Source organism: Panulirus ornatus, chromosome 3 (assembly GCF_036320965.1).
Source record: "Panulirus ornatus isolate Po-2019 chromosome 3, ASM3632096v1, whole genome shotgun sequence".
Classification (NCBI taxonomy): domain Eukaryota; kingdom Metazoa; phylum Arthropoda; class Malacostraca; order Decapoda; family Palinuridae; genus Panulirus; species Panulirus ornatus.
Genome location: NC_092226.1, coordinates 3,812,940 through 3,830,376, shown reverse-complemented (window position 1 = coordinate 3,830,376; position 17,437 = coordinate 3,812,940). Strand labels below are relative to the sequence as shown.

The window sequence follows — 17,437 nt, the reverse complement described above, 5'->3', positions numbered from 1 at the left end:
TCGTCATCAGACCCACTGTCGCTACCTAGCTTGTCTGGCATCCAGTGGGCCAGACTAGCTATCAGAACACTCAACTGTCAGTTTCTTGACTGGCATGAAAACATCTTTTGTGTCTCCTTACGGAAGGATGCCGCTCAGTGTAGTGCTGATGTGAACGTATGGCGAGGGTCGCGGAAAGATTTGGGTAAAACTGGTTGTCAAAACCCTCCTAGCCTTGCCAGGATAAAAGTTGTTGCCAGGACTGTGTGTAGGACTCTTCAGCCACAGTCCTTCATTTTTTTTTTAGATACGTTGGATGCTCTAGTCACGGACTAAAGCCTACAGCAATGCCGGGTCTTATCTAAAATATAAAGGGGTTAATGTAAGGTGAAAAAGAAGATAAAAGGAAAAGTGTTTAAGAATTTTGGAGGAAGTGAAAAATCCCTTTTAAAAAGTGCCAAGTCATAGTTACTGGAAGAGACATGACAGTGCAGAGGGTTCCAAAGCTTCGAGGTGTAGGGAAAGAAACAGTTATCAAAACGGCCTACCCTTGAGTTGCCAACGGCCACACAGTAATCTGGAACACAACTGTAGGGATCGTAGGGTAGGATTTCCCGGCTTTTAACGTGACCCGAAAGGGCCAAGTCAAAGACCAAGCTCTCATGCCCAAGACTTGTACCGTCGTGCTCAGGGATCGCGCCATAGTGCTTGATGATCGTGTTGAAGTGTCGTACTCTTGTGTTGAAGTGTCGTACTGTCATGCTGAAGGATCGCACCATTGTGCTACATGATCGCATCGTCGCGTTGAAGGGTTGTACCGTCGTGCTCTAAGGCTGTATCGTAGCTAATTCAGCAGAGACTGCTCCTCAGGAAGCGAGTTCAGTTTGGTTGGTATACACTGCGAACGTCTTCCTCTCCTCTCTCTGGTAGGTAGTAAGTAGAAGGCAGCCAGCGACTAGGGAGGTATTTATCGGTACTTCACACCTGGGCATCGGGGAGGTTAGTAGCACTGTTAAGCAGTAAGTTATTACTTCAATGTGTGTCAGTTTTCATTCTTATTTGCCTCATCCACACGTGGGCTGTTGGCAATGAATCTACAAATACAGTCTCTCCATCTTACACGTAACGCTTGACAACACAAAACTCACGAGACTCGTTCTTCATAAATATTTTTTTTTCCTGCTGTCAGGACTACGCTACGCTCTAGCCTGACCTTTTGGCTGAATTCCGTAGTAATTTCTAATAAGTTCTTTATCTCTCTCTTTCTCTATCACTCCCTGTGGAGGAAATCACTGTTTGTCCACCCGGCTCAACATACCGTGAGATGGTGGCATCTTGGCTGGCACGGGGATTCCCAGCTCGGCTAACATAAACCGACTGTATGAGTACAGGAAATACCCGGGCCTTTCTCTGTAACCCATATCAACGCGTATTCATCCTAGCTAACACTAACTCGTCTTAAGTAGTCATCTAGATCCAGGGATATCTCAGTGTTACGCACTCCTGCGTCATCTTTCTCAGGAGACAAAGAGAAGGAATCAGGCAGTGGAAGCTGTCATCACTCCCTCTCCATCGTCTGAAGGTTAGCCGCCCATCCCAGCGTCGCGTGCCTCCAGTACACCGAAGACCATGAGTTCGTAGCATCTGAAACAATTCTACCGCTCTTTTATATCAAAACTTTTAGTTTTCAAGACCAAAGATTTCTTATAGAAATGGATGGAAGCGGAAGTGAGTCATAGGGTGGGGGAGGGGGCGAAAGTTCTGGGAGCGTTGAAAAATGTGTGGAAGGCGAGAACGTTATCTTGGAAAGCAAAAATGGGTATGTTTGAAGGAATAGTGGTTCCAACAATGTTGTATGGTTGCGAGGCATGGGCTACAGATAGAGTTGTGCGGAGGATGGAAGTGCTGGAAATGAGATGTTTGAGGACAATATGTGGTGTGAGGTCGTTTGATCGAGTAAGTAATGAAAAGGTAAGAGAGATGTGTGGTAATAAAGTGTGGTTGAGAGAGCAGAAGAGGGTGTTTTGAAATGGTTTGGTCACATGGAGAGAATGAGTGAGGAAAGATTAACAAAGATGATATATGTGTCAGAGGTGCAGGGAACGAGGAGAAGTGGGAGACCAAATTGGAGGTGGAAAGATAGAGTGAAAAAGATTTTGAGTGATCGGGGCCTGAACATGCAGGAGGATGAAAGGCGTGCAAGGAATAGAGTGAACTGGAACGATGTGGTATACCGAGGTCGACGCGCTGTCAATGGATTGAACCAGGGCATGTGAAGATTCTGGGGTAAACCATAAAAAGTTTTGTGGGGCCTGGATGTGGAAAGGGAGCTGTGGTTTCGGTGCATTATGCATGACAGCTAGAGACTGAGTGTGAACGAATGTGGCCTTTGTTGTCTTTTCCTAGTGCTACCTCGCGCACATGCGGGGTTAGAAGGTGGCGACGAGAATGAATAAGGGCAGACAGTATGAATTATGTACATGTGTATATATGTATATGTCTGTGTGTGTGTATATATATGTATACGTTGAGATGTATAGGTATGTATATGTGCGTGTGTGGACGTGTATGTATATACGTGTATGTGGGTGGGTTGGGCCATTCTTTCGTCTATTTCCTTGCGCTACCTTGCTAACGCGGAAGACAGCGACAAATAAATGAATATGTAATGAATATATAATGTGTATATATATATATATATATATATATATATATATATATATATATATATATATATATATATATATATATATCGATAGGTAGATATAGATAGATAGACAGATAAACATGCAAAACAAGTGGGATAGACAAAATTAACTAGATACTCACCTCACGTTTCATTGTCATCGCTGACCATCATGGCGCACCATAACACAGGCAGAGTTCCCTCCCTCCCACACACACGCACATTCCTCAGGCCAAGCATATGGCTAATTGTCCGTTCCCCGTTAGTGTTAGCGTCACTGCTCTGATGTGTCGCTGTATCTCAGGTGGCGTTTGACCACATGTCCAGTTAATGGAGGCTTCCTCGGGAGGTTCCCCGGATCTGAGTCAGTCTTGATGGCCGAGATCAGGTGTAACCTTATGTATGTTCCACGCCCGTACTACGTAGAACTCATGCCGAGGGCACCTTCCTCGTGAAGGTCACGAGAACAGTTTAGCATTCTGTGCCCCTGACCTTACCTTCGTGGGTCTTTAATAACCTTTCATGTAATATCTAATGTACTGCTGATTTATAAGCTATTTCTTAGAATTACTTGCCAAATCTTTTGACATATTAAAGAGTATTATGTTGGGAAACTCCCAGGAATAGATGAATGTTCACTGACAAATACGTACTCAGCGCCACCAGGATATAGTTTAGTTCATTGTTTATTCACAATACGAGTGGTCACTTGCGGTCAAGCCATCATCAGTTTAGTGGCGCAACCTTAATAGCTACTGAGAATTGATTAGTTCTGGTGACCTTGATCTTCAGGTTTTCAGAGATATAGCTGGAGGTTATGTCCTCCGTGTTGCTATAATTTGTAAAACTTACTCAAGAGAGAATTTTCCTCAAGGAATTCCATTGGTAATCAAACTCAACCTCCTGAAACACAAAATGGTATTCACAAGCGGTCAAAAACTGGGAAGACGTCGACCATAAGTAGAATAAGTGCTCTCAGGACATGATGCGTGGGTTCTAAGCTATTACAGTTATCAAAGTATAATTATTTCAATGAGCAAAAACACAACGGAGTACGAGAGGGTCGATCGATACCCACCTGGAGATTCTGGGACTTAATTATCATACTTTTGATGCTCAATTGTTAATTAGATAATACCTTTGAAAATATCAATAATTCCAATCATGAATCATGTGCACGGGTTATAACACAAGTGAGATGATCCAGTTATCCATGACCTTACCTGCGTTGATACTTCCCAGCCAGGGATAAGGTGACGTAAACAGTCTGGTGGTGACTGGTTGTGGCCTTCCAACTTGACACCGATTGACTCGTCTCAAAATTCTTAACTCAAGATAAAGGTGCCCTATAAACAAAAATGCAAAGCTTCTGTAATACAGTACTGCCAATTACATCTGGCTTTGCATTGCTAATTACACAGCAATTTGATGATTATCTCCAACTTTTAACCCCATCAGAACTTTTATATAATTATTCCCTTCTCACAGAATTGTCACAAATGCATATTAATTCTTACACAATTTTTTATATTCTGTTCTGGCTAGGCTTTGGGTCAAGGTATGGTATAAAACTGTATCCATGTCCTCCCATAAAACTGTATGTCCAAGTGATAGTTTCTTATTTGACCTCTCCCTCACACTGCACTGCTCACTCCCTTTACCATTCCCAGTTTATACTTCAGTGTAAACTCCTGTGTATGTAATACACGTAATCATACTGACATCTTGACATTACTTAAGGAGAGGGTCATCAGAGTAGTACAAGGATGTCCTGCAGCACATAAGCACAGAGATGTTTGTCTGGTTTATGGAGTCAAGGTCATTTTCCTAATGCTGACTTGAACACATTAGTGGTATGTGATGGCCCAAAGTGAGGTTACTATTGTACTGGAAGGCACAATTAAGGTAATGATAATCAAACGTTATCACATCATGCTCAGCTGTGTATAATTATAATTGATATCAACACACAGTTGACTTACAAAATGTTGGTCTTATTCAGTTTACTCGTATTTCTCATGGTTGTGTTTTGGATATTTAAAGGTACTACGCCCAGTACTGTAAAGTACACTATATGCAAACAGCTTCTATGTAACCCGAAGTTACTATTAAATCCTAACGTAGGGACAATAAAATAGTAAGTAAATATAAGGGGTTTAAAATATTGAGAACTAATGAAGCATTACAGTTATCACATAAGCATTACAGAAGCATTACAGTTATTACATAAGTCGTCACCATAATGCTTTGCTTCCTGGAATGTAGACCCGAGCTTCAAGGAAATGGTCACTTGCAGTCCTGGAAATGCTGGACCTCTGGTGGTGACCTCTATACTCCACACTCGCCTTAGATTGCTGCTCTCGGCTATCCTGTTCTCCGATTCCATCAATGACAGCATTGCTATCCTCCAGAATCTCCCTAAAATACATTTCTATCCCTAAAAGTCTTTTAGAAAGATTTTATTCTTTGGAGTAAGATAAAAATATATTTTGTTTCCTTTTCTGCCCATGACAAACTCGTGCCACAATTCATCTATGAGCCAGTCTTCACTTCACAAGTTGCCACCACTTGCAACACTGGGGCGTTTACGAGAACGCCTCTACCTCCTCCAGGTTCTGCGACAGGATGGTGTCATGGCCCTGGAAGTGGAAGGTGCCCCGGAATTTCCCTCCCCGCAGGAAGATGGGGTACCACAGGATGTCGTCTGGCCACATCTGACTGTAAGGGATGTTCTCCAGGTTGAACCACTGCGGCCTCATCTCTGCAGTGGGACATCAAGGTAAAAAAAAAACACACTTCAAGCATCAGAAAAGATGAGATATTTCTCTCACTCAATAAACGTCAGGCATCAGTGATTACGAGCAGATTAAAAATCTTCCACTAAACCAATTTAACTGTATATTAGGAAGAAAAAAAAATGTTATAGGAGAATACATCATAGCAGCAGTCCTGCTGATATTACCTTTCTAATACCTTCATATATGTGAGCATTTTCAGTCTACTACATATTTCAAGGTCGAAAAACAATACTTTACTGAGAACTGTATGACTGAATATCATTATAATATTAACTGTCATGGAACAGAAAATTAATTCAGTGGCCACCTGGGCTGCCACACCTGTCATACTAAGAGTACTCTCACACCTGACAGTACACACCAAGACTACACGTACACACCAGAGGGTCTATACAGTACGTCATGCCCTCTCACCCTACCAACACAATAGTACGTACCTCCTCCGTACCCTCCAGAGCCATGTCCTCACTTCATTATACTTGGATCTTCCTATTCAGTGTACCGTTACCCTCACACTAGTACCTTATTCTTACAGTTACCTTATTCTTACACTAGTAGTTTACTCTCACACCAACACCGTCACTCTCACCCTAGTTTCTCACTCTTACACTAGTACCGTACTCCCACATCAGCATCGTCACTCTCACCCTAGTTCCTCACTCTTACACTAGTTCCTCACCTTTCACACTTCTGACACACGTGGATTGCTCCACTTCTTCATCACAACCGCACCTCTCCTACCAGCGCCTCCGCTCTGACAACGATACTTTCTGCCACACAACAGCACTTCACCGTGACAAAATTACCCCAATGACAACACCTCCACTCTTGATAATATTAACTTCTATGACAGGAATACTTCCTATGACAACAGCACCTTCAATAGCAACTACCTCAGCAATGATGGTCCCCTGCCAATAGTACCTCCAATTAGCCAACAGTGTCACCATTCTGGCAACAGCACCTTCACTCTGTCTATAACACTTCCATGCTACAGTACATCCATTAACAACAGTATCTCCACTTCTGCCAACAGCACATACATCCTGGCAATCATACCTCTACTGGCCATAGTACCTTAACTTTGCTAATACGGACCCCCCCCCCCCCCCTTCCCCTCAAGGTGGCCACTACACACATGACGCTCCTAAGTTCTGAAGCAGATAACCGTCGCTTGGTGGCCAAGGGTGTTGACCACATTGTGGGTGGGTAGGTTGCTGGAAGCCAGAGGCACGACGAACAGCTTGTGCAGTAGACGGCTACACTGTCACACCGTCATTCACCGCCTACCAACATTCCCCGCTGTATGTCCTTGATGATGACACTTTTAAGTTCTCGAATCAGGCCAGCGTACGATATGTCTGCGGTGGACGTTCTCCGCGGCGTCACGTAGTCATGTCAGCAGAATCTCTCAAACATCTGAGACAGAGGTGAGGAGGCCGTGGTCCTGCCAGTCGAGTTACGTTCAGATGTTCTTGAAGTGGGGGATGGGGGGAGGGGTCGATGGAGATCGGCGTGTTCATCGCATGGATTTCAGTTTGGACGAGGGGGCTCCAGACGTGAGAGAAACTTTGCAGGACTCGTCTTCATACGGCTCATAAAGCAACACTTCTTGAGGCAACGCTTCCATGTTCGAGCCTGTGATTGTAGTGTCTGGAGACCCATCCTGCCGTAAAACATATCTAACGGATGATGGTTTCAACACAAATTGCAAAAGTTCGACTTCTCTTTTCATTTGTTTCAATAAGCTGATTTACCATGATCCTGCTCTCAACCTGGGCTACGCTTGCCTCACCCGTGGCACCTGAAGCCCGGCCTGACCGAGGGCCATCATCAAGGTACTCACAGCCGCATCTGAACTTCTGACTCATATTGTTATTGTGGCACTGGAAGCGTCGCCATCACCACACAACACCAGCGCACACTAAAGGATAACCCCTCTCAAAAACATCCTCTTTAGATAAGAATTTTATGACACTCGGATACTCTATGAATACTGATAATCTTTTAAACATATCAAATATTTACGTTCTTAATCTGAAACAATAAATAATAATACATTGGCGGTGTTAATTCCAACTACAACCTTACTCAATGTCTTAACTAACCCTGCCTCCTAAGTACCTCGAGTCAAGACCTGGAGAAAGATGCAAGGTAAGACCAGGGCTGACGTCGACCTGATGAAGCATAGATCAAGAAAAAGACGAACCTTCGGTCTCGGTCGGCGTGCCAGTGAAGCCTCGGGCAGCGAAGACCATCACATGCATCAGGACGGTGTCGCCCTCGAAGGTAAATTCCAGCTCTCCAACCTTGTCCATGCCACCTTTCACCTCCAGGCATGCTTCCTCCCGCACCTCCCTGCAAACACAACCTAACAATGTACTGCGTGTATTGTAAGTACCATCATAAATAAGCACTGCTCCGTTCCTGCGTCACTCGCAGCCAGGAAACGGATGAACACAGTCCTACAAATTCCAGCTTGGTAATAATGGAAGGATGTACGTGACACCAATGTCAACATAAGTAGCAGTAAGACATTACAAAATCATCACAGAACCAAGATGATGAATTTAAAAACCCGCATATATTTTGCTTAACTCTGACCATAACGGCTAGGGAAGTGTATTCATGATACATGACAAGGTAAAAAAAATAGTCACCACAGTTTCACATACACATCCTTTCCCTGCAACTGACTGAAGGGCAAACTTCAAGCTGCAGGAACCTCTGGTGAAGGGTGCACTGGGATGAATAATAATAATAATAATAATAATATGTTCTGGATTGGTCGGAACATAATAAGTACAGGCCTGCTTCACAGTGATGGGCGCCATCGTAATAAACTAAGAAAAAAAATCTCAAGAAATGCTTGCCTAGACCCATGTCATGAATGATCCTGAAGATGGCGCCACATGGCAACGATGAGCGTGTGTGTGTGTGTGTGTCACACGAGTGAGACGGAGTGAAGTACGGGAATGAGTGCTTAGGTAAAGGCCCGGGGGCCTCATCTACAGTTAGGGCTGACCATACGGATATTATGCCACACGCACACATGCTGCTGCCTGTGGTGTCGACAACCACCGGTAGTGCTGCTTAGGTCACACACAGGACTCCGTGGTCCAGCGGTTAGCGTCACTGGCTGCTGAGTCAGCGAGGGGCTAGTCCAGTGACGGACCCACACGAGTTCGAAATCTTGAGCGTGGCAGTCTGCTTACAACCTAACCTTGGTGTTCATCCTCCCCATCGGGGATGGTCGATAGATGGCTACCTGGCCAAGGTTAAGAAACGGGGCAACATGAGTGTAAAGTTCTCTCCCCGTAACACACACACACGTACACACACCAGCAATCCACAAACACATACACATAAACATTTCGGGACCACGAAATCTGTACAAATTACATCAGTAATCATCTTTAAATGTGGGTAATGAGTTTAACGCCATTTTTATTTTTATTTTACTTTATTTTTTACCGTGTTTAATGTCCATTTTTTCTTTCTATTCTTTCAGTCATCGTTATCAAACTCCTCTTACTCAAGGTTGAACCGCGAGTGAAGTCAACCTTTGGCGAGGTTGCATCATCGTCAGTTGACAAGAGAGATTAATCTCCTTGCTAAATTAAGTGCGGCGCTAACCTGCAGATGCAGGAGCCCCTAGAAGAGGGATCGTGATGTTATAAATGTTAATTATAAATCAATACTCCCAGCCTTTGGCTGTACTTAAATCCAACTAAACACTATCAATATTGTCATCATTATTATTATTATTACTATTAGTATCATTATCATCATCATTATTGCTGTTCCTGCCCGGGTTCGAATCCTGATTGCAGAGTCGTCCTGCACCCAACCGGTCATCACCCTCCCTCAACGAAAGGCCTCAGTACGATCATCAACTAGCGAAAAATGCGCCGCCGTCATATCTCTCTGAGTAAGAATAGTTGGAGTATACAAGGTATCAAGCTTGTCGCCCAGCCTCAAGGACTTAAAGCCAGAGGTCGTCGGCAGCCTCTAAAAAGTGTGTGTGTGTGTGTGTGTGTGTGTGTGTGTGTAGGGGGGGGGGGGTGAATGGAGCAAAAGCCAGTGATCTGAAGGCGACGATGCAGCATACAGCACTTCTATAACAAGCCTAAACAAAATGGGGGGGGGGGGGGGCTGCTTCTCAAAGTGTGTGTGTGTGTGTGTGTGTGTGTTTGTGCGCGCGCGTGCGTGCGTGCGCCGTCGCCATTGCTTTACTGTAAAACGGACAAATTCTAAATGTACGTGCATTAGAAAACATTCCGTGAACTGCTCACAACCTACATTTGGCTCAACGAAGATTAGAATTCTCAAGTTAAATGGAATTACTTTACTTAAGCGGTGAAACTGAATGACGACAGTGTCCGTTACTTTAAAAAGCTTTACAAAGTATAGAAGTTCAAGAGATGAGGCCACACGACTCCGGGGCCAGGAGTGTACAACTCCCTCCCCATACAGTGCAAAAGATAATTATCCACAAACGTTTACAAGCAAGGAAATGATAGTCATCGTACCTACCTACCACTAAGAAACCATGTCAGATAAGTTATAAGAAAGGGAAATCGTATCTTGATCAACATGAAAACTCCTAGCAAGTACCTAAACAAGAGATAATTACCACTTATGTTAAAGCCAAACCAGACAGCCCGTCAACACCTTGGTCTTGAACAATGACCCTGGTAGGCTATACCGCATCTAGCGACTGCCTACCACACCTGCACACTGCAAAGTTAAAGCTAGGCTATATCGCATCTAGCGACGGCCTACCACACCTGCACACTGCAAAGTTAAAGCTAGGCTATACCGCATCTAGCGACGGCCTACCACACCTGCACACTGCAAAGTTAAAGCTAGGCTATACCGCATCTAGCGACGGCCTGCCACAGCTGCACACTGCATGGTTACAATGAATCCAGCGGCGGACCTACCAAACCTGCATATAACCTATGGATGCTGAGCTGTGGGGAGAGGATGACACACTCAGCTTACCTCAGAAGACACACAGTCGAGGGTTAATATGAATACCTATAAGTTCCTCCTTACTGGATAACGGCGTCTTGATAACAAGAGATCTGAAACAGTTCAAGAGGACACGACAAAATACAACGCAAACAGTTGATACATTATAACTTCTTATGAGGAAAGTAAGAACCAAAAGCGCGATGATGGAGTCTCACGAGGGAAGAGCTCCCTCAGCAGAAAAACATAAAGGTAATTACAAGGAATCACACACACACACACACACACACACATCCAGGCACGCATAAAATATGCACACTTTCAAACTCAGGTGTGCTTCCAAAAGCATGCAAGGGTACATCTAAGAATACTTACGAGTACCTACCTGAGTGGACCTCCTACGAATTTATGTCCATGAAGAGGGGCTAACGCATAGCGCTCACCACAGGAAGATTTAGTGTTACGAATAACGTGTTATGTTTAGTCTAGTGTTGTACGTGAAGTGGACAGCGTGTGTCTGTGGAGTAAACTCCAGCAACCTACATGCACGGGAGGAAGAAACGACAGCAACCTGGATTAAGGAAGGGAACTAAGAGAGAGAGAGAGAGAGAGAGAGAGAGAGAGAGAGAGAGAGAGAGAGAGAGAGAGAGAGAGAGAGAGAGAGAGAGAGAGTAAATATGAGAAGATCCCGGCATAAGACAGGGCTGGTGCGAAATGAATATAAAAGAGAGAGGGAGATGATTCTGCACCGATCCCAGTTTACCCGTCAACTTCAGCCAGTCACGTAACACCACCAAACACAAAGGACACACCTATGGTATTGCATCTCTCCTCCACACAAAACGCTTCTCATGACACTTGTGTTTAATCCACGTATTTCCTCTCCTGCAAGCCGTCCTCACCACATTTCCGCGGCAGCCTGATCCCCCTCCCGACACACACACACACACACACACACACACAACACAAAGTACCGTAGTACACCCCCACACCTCTCACCCCCACCATCAGCCTCAAAGATACACTTACGGCATTGTATCCACACAGCCCCACACCTAAGTTCGTTGTCGGAGACTATAACGCATCAAGACCTTATGATATGTTCCTTATCCCATACACTTCTGGCCTCATCACATTTTCTTCCCGAGAACGTAACCTGCCTGAGAACAACCATCCTCTAGTTGGTCATAATTCTGTCCAAACAATCCAAGCGGCTCTTCCTCCTATCACCATCATTACCCTCAAGGTCCATAGGTAGCCCTCCCCTCCTCCCGTACACTGAAGATTCACATCGGTGTTGTGTGTACGTGCTGCGCCAGCTGCCGTGCGCACCGCACCAACCCGGGTCATTCACCTCCCCTCACCTGCCGACTCCTACCATCACCAGTGATAGTGATATCAAGGATGGCGGTGTTGATGATGGTGCCGGCGCTGATACTGGTGACTGTGTTCGTCATAACGGTGAAGCGGAAGTGGTAATGGTGGTAGAGGTATTATTAATGGGCGATGATCATACTAGTGGTAGTACTAGTGGTAGTGATGGTGGTGGTATGGGTAATGGTGGTGGTGATGGTGGTATCGGTAATGACGGTGGTGGTGCTGGTAGTATCGGTAGTGGTGGTGCTGGTAGTATCGGTAATGATGATGGTGGTGGTGGTGGTATCGGTAATAATGGTGGTGGTGGTAACGATGATGGTGGTGGTACACCCCTACAACCATCATTATCATGATCATCACCATCATCATGATCATCGGTGTGAGAACCACAAGGTCACTCACACTGGGTTCACACCTGGCATAGCAAAAAGGGTCGGGAAGCAGGATGGTGGGGTGGGTGGTACAACTCCTCGGTCAACAGCACACAGAAGGCGGCCGCCGAACCCAGCAACCCTAGCGTATCTTTAACAAAGCATATTTATCTTATTACGTATCAGCTTCTTACTGGCGGTTTCGTAATAAAGAGCAGTAAGCTATACTGATTAATATCACTATCTAAAGCTTCCGCAAGATTTCAGAAATGAATGAATATAATGAAGGGAATAACGTTACGATGACAGAACGACCACGAGAGATGCCTAGCCCTAACCTAGAAAACAGATGGGTGACACGAGTGGTACGTTCTTACGCCGCTAGATGGAACCTGATAATCTTCCACATGAGTATGGTAAATAAAATAAATGAGTATGTTCAGTCAGTCATATGAGGTGGTTCATCCATGACTCAAGGGATGGAAAATTACCTAAACGAAAGGAAACATGACGCATCAAACATGACTTTTCAAAATTGGGTGAAAGTACACAGCGGTGTTGCATAGAGTTTTGCCCGTAGGTCCTTATTCTTGCCAAGGCTCAAAACATACAATAATACGTTTATGGATGATACAATAATTCTTAAGCTACGTAAGAGCCTTTCAAAACTGCAACAACATTTAGAAAACTCTGAATAGCTCCATATGCAAAGACGTCATTGTGAGATATGACCGGAGGCGACTGTCGTCGGTCAAGAGAAAATTACACAGTCTGTGTAAGAGGACTGTAGAATTCAATAAATATCTCGCCTTTGTCACCTTACGAATAAATAGAAATGTAAAGTACGTGAATTAAAATCGGCATCAAGGACACGGACAAGGAAAAGTTGGAATATATATATATATATATATATATATATATATATATATATATATATATATATATATATATATATATATCATACAAACCTCCAACAGCCAGGATCGAACCTGGGACCCCTTGTGCACAAGGGGTACCGGGTTCGATCCTGGCTGTTGGAGGTTTGTATGTTCTATGAAGGTGCGCGTTCATATACACTTTATTCGTATATATATATATATATATATATATATATATATATATATATATATATATATATATATATATATATATATATAACAGCATACATCAGACCCAAAGTGAGTGTCCATCCCCAGTCTGGGGACCCCAATCAGCATGCAGATTGAAAAAGGAAAGTTCAACGGAGACTAAAAACAGTACCTGAAGGGAGCTAAGCTACGGGGAAGGGGAAGTAGCTACTTATTAGTCTGAGCTGGAACACACATACAAACGCAGAGAAATGATCATTCTGAAGTTCTATAATCCATTACAGTATATCCATATTTCAAAGAAACGGAAGATCCGGCATACCACATACGCGAGAAACCATAAACAAGAAACTAATGAAAAGTAAAAAATATGAAAGGAGTGAACTAATCAAATGATGAAGCATTAACCCCATACCATAAAATATTTTAAAATTGCTGACAGGTAAAATAAAAAATGGAACTTGCCTACACCTATGCATAATAGTAAATATAAAATTACACAAACGCAGAGAACCTACGGTAGCGAAACATGAAGCTTAAGCAAACATAAGTTTCAAGCAAAAGGATAAATAAACGTATGTATAGTTGTTTCAGTGATTTACACATGTGACCAATAAAAAAATGGTGTTACACCATTCCTAACTGTTTATGGTAAAATAATTTTCTCTACCTGCGAAAGAAAATGATTTCATCGAATGAAACTACTCTGATTACTTATATAAGCTATATGTTATCAAATATACACTTAAAAATGGTCGCCGTCTCACTAAATTTACTTACATTCAACAGCAGTATTCAATTTTATTAAATTTACTACTATTAGTGATTTAATCTTGCATTAAACAACACAAAAACGCTATTTGCTCCCTATGATACGTGTTACTCTTGCTTTGAGCTTTCAACATTACCTCCGTCCTCCCCAAGAATCTGGAAAACTAGCCATCTTTTGACCTTTACTACGAACCTAATATGATTGTACTCATGTTTTTCCATGTTTCTAGGTTACACGGCAAAATGATCTATCGAAATGATTTTCGGAATGAAAACGAAGGATACAGAGTACCTAACTTCACACACACACACACTTACATACATATATATATTCCATCCTTTCATATGTACAGAGACGTTCTTCAATTTCTACTTTACTTGAAGCGCTAAATATACAACTTTATGGGATATCATCTTCAGAAACAGAAGCGCTAAAACTAGGAATATTCAACTGCGAAAACAAAGATAAACTGAGGCTGCGTCTTAAAAGCGCCAGTTTCTATGAACTTTAAGCGAAAAAACAGAACTTCTGGATTTAGTAGTTTTCCACAGCTGTTAATGTCTTCAATACACTACAGTCAGTCGCCTAAAGCCACCTCCTCACTCAACAGTAAAGTTATGAATAAGGTCAGTAAAGTTATGAATAAGGTGTGCATGTAGGTGTCCTAATCTCGACTACTGCATACATACAACTTTACCAAGGGTTGTACTTGCTCACTGTTAAAAGTGTCAATACACGAATTAATTCATGGCTCTTGTTTCAGTCTGAATGACATCTGAATATTTCTTTCAAATTACTTTTTTCGTTTTAGCCCTTATTTAAGTCATTTCTGGTATCATCCTATGGAGTTTATGCTTTCTTTCTTCTTTCATACTATTCGCCATTTCCCGCATTAGCGAGGTAGCGTTGAGAACAGAGGACTGGGCCCTTGAGGGAATATCCTCACCTGGGCCCCTTCTCTGTTCCCTCTTTTGGAAAATTAAAAAAAAAAGTGAGAGGGGAGGATTTCCAGCCCCCCGCTCCCTCCCCTTTTAGTCGCCTTCTACGACACGCAGGGAATACGTGGGAAGTATTCTTGCTCCCTTTAACATTACATCTGCAAAATCCCTTCAACAGTGAGGCTCTGTTCTGGAATGTAACAGTATGACTGACAATCCACACCTCACCAGCAGGAATCTGGTGGCAGAGGTCATTACTACGTATTGCGTGGAAAGCGTCATCAAGATGGCGGAACACACATTTTCTACACAGGAACAAGAGAGATTTACAGGACTTGCGTGAGAAATTGCTTTAGCGTGGCGTAAACGACGCACCAGAAGTATGGCATATGATTATTTTAAGTAATCAGAAGGTTTCCCTTTTCACCAAGAGAATCATCATCTTATTGTCTGGAATTATATCTATTTTCATGGGGGGGGGGGATATGAGTTTTAATGGACCCAGGAATATATCGCATCACGTACTTAAAAATTACAAGGTAATCACCACTATATCACTTTCCAATATATTTCTTTTTTTGAGCAAAAATACATCGCAAACCAATAAGACCTCAATACTAGTTTGCACTAAAATTTCTAATGAAACAACAAATACATCGCGCTATAATGTAATCCCGATATTCTAAGCGAGTAAAGACACTAACGGAACGTAACGGTACCTGTCCGTGGGCCGTTAGTAACGTGCCGTAGTCACTCGCTAATGCTGAGAGAGAGAGGGAGATGCGTCGTTTATATATAAAATTTTAATATTACAGATGAACAGGAACTACAACATTTGTGCATTGGCAATCTGAAGAGAATGAACATTCCTGTTACCATGTTTTAACCGCAACGTAATTAGTTTTCACAGTAACTAGTTACAACTGACTGTTTAAAACTACGTAACCAACTGGGGAGGATCTGCTTGTATACATTCACATATTTCTCTTCAGTTTTATAACACGAAGTATATATGAATGTCATACAAACGTTTTAGATTACCAGCTAATGGACCTCAAGAGCTTAACCATACAGCTAAACGATACAGGCGCTGCGCCGAGCACTGATCACCTGGGATCAGCTGACTAGTTGGGCAAGACGCCACACGTCACAGGCTGGGCAGCGTCAGCTCAACACGTGATGCACCACGTGGTGGTTACTCAGCGCTCACGTGTACTTGGACCCGGAGGTAACATAAGGAAGAAGGAAGTTACGAGTTACATGTACTAACTATTAAGTCAGAGCATGAAGACACTACGCAATAGCAATGGTGATATTACTGAAAATATATATATATAACTATGAACTCCTCCCATTTTATAATTCTCTGAACTCACTATTACACAAAACCTTTGAAATCCGTCCTGTACATTGTACGAATCCGGATGCACTCGTCCTAAACCTTTCATTATTTATAAACTTTAAGGGGTTGCATCAGTACTATTGGTTCTTGCAGAAACGTTACAGAAACCAGATAAGTTCGGTGTATGTACAAGAGTAAATATGTAGACTCACTAGAAAGCCTACGGAAGACAGTGGGTGTGGTTCATCCTCCTTCCCAAATGGGAAGAAAATGGAACTCCTTGGTCGACTGCTGGGAATCGAACTAACCTGATTGCACCCTCTTCTGGTGTTTCTCCCGGTTCCACCTTCCCACCAAAGGCGTTCCATCTTCCTTGACCGAAACCTCGCTTCTTGTATCCTAGCAGAACTTTGTTTCCTTCCTTAATAAGGGCTAAGGTAAGCAACTTCCGAGTGTAAAGTGACATCTTTGATTTTGCCCGGGAGAGAAGTGAGAATGTTATGATACATTCGCTAAATAGTACTTTATAATACTCTAAAATTTAAGCATCTGTTTTTATACCTAAAAAATATACCTTCTATAAAAAATTTTTTTGAAAAAGCAATAATGTATTTTTTTAAATGATTTTAAAAGGAACATCTAGGTAACACGCATTTGATAACAAAAATCGTCTGCTACGCTGAGAGATGTACGATGATTATTATCTTCATACAGTTCATGAGTCCTGGAAAAAAAGATGGTTACACCCACCTCATTTTCCAGTCTGCGAATTAATTTCCATACACATTAGAATTATTCTGGGACTGAGGAAAGAACGATGAAAGCCTTCAGTGGTGTTTGATATTACACCACAAATATTATGAAAACAAGTAGAACTTAAAGAAATACTTCAGTAATAATGTTACTCCTCTTCGATAATTAAACATAACATACACACACACACACACACACGGGATCCAGTGTCATGCATAAGCAGCAATACTCTTTAAGTTCGGGTGTGATTAATATATGTGTTACGGAGAGAAAGTTTTATACTCATGTTGCCCCGTCTCTTAACCTTTTATATATGTACCACGAGTTTACTCGTGTGTCTCAACGCAGAAGTATAT

General features: G+C 42.7%; 1 protein-coding gene across 1 annotated transcript; it reads right to left on the bottom strand.

Annotated features, from left to right (window-relative positions):
- Positions 1–4,807: 4,807 nt before the first annotated feature.
- Positions 4,808–16,821, bottom strand: LOC139760111 (oxidized purine nucleoside triphosphate hydrolase-like). Its single transcript, XM_071682957.1, has 3 exons — positions 16,637–16,821; positions 7,673–7,821; positions 4,808–5,426 (listed from the first exon to the last, which is right to left on the bottom strand). Exons 1-3 carry the CDS (start codon positions 16,792–16,794, stop codon positions 5,251–5,253), a joined length of 483 nt encoding a protein of 160 aa, XP_071539058.1. The 5' UTR covers positions 16,795–16,821; the 3' UTR covers positions 4,808–5,250.
- Positions 16,822–17,437: the final 616 nt, after the last annotated feature.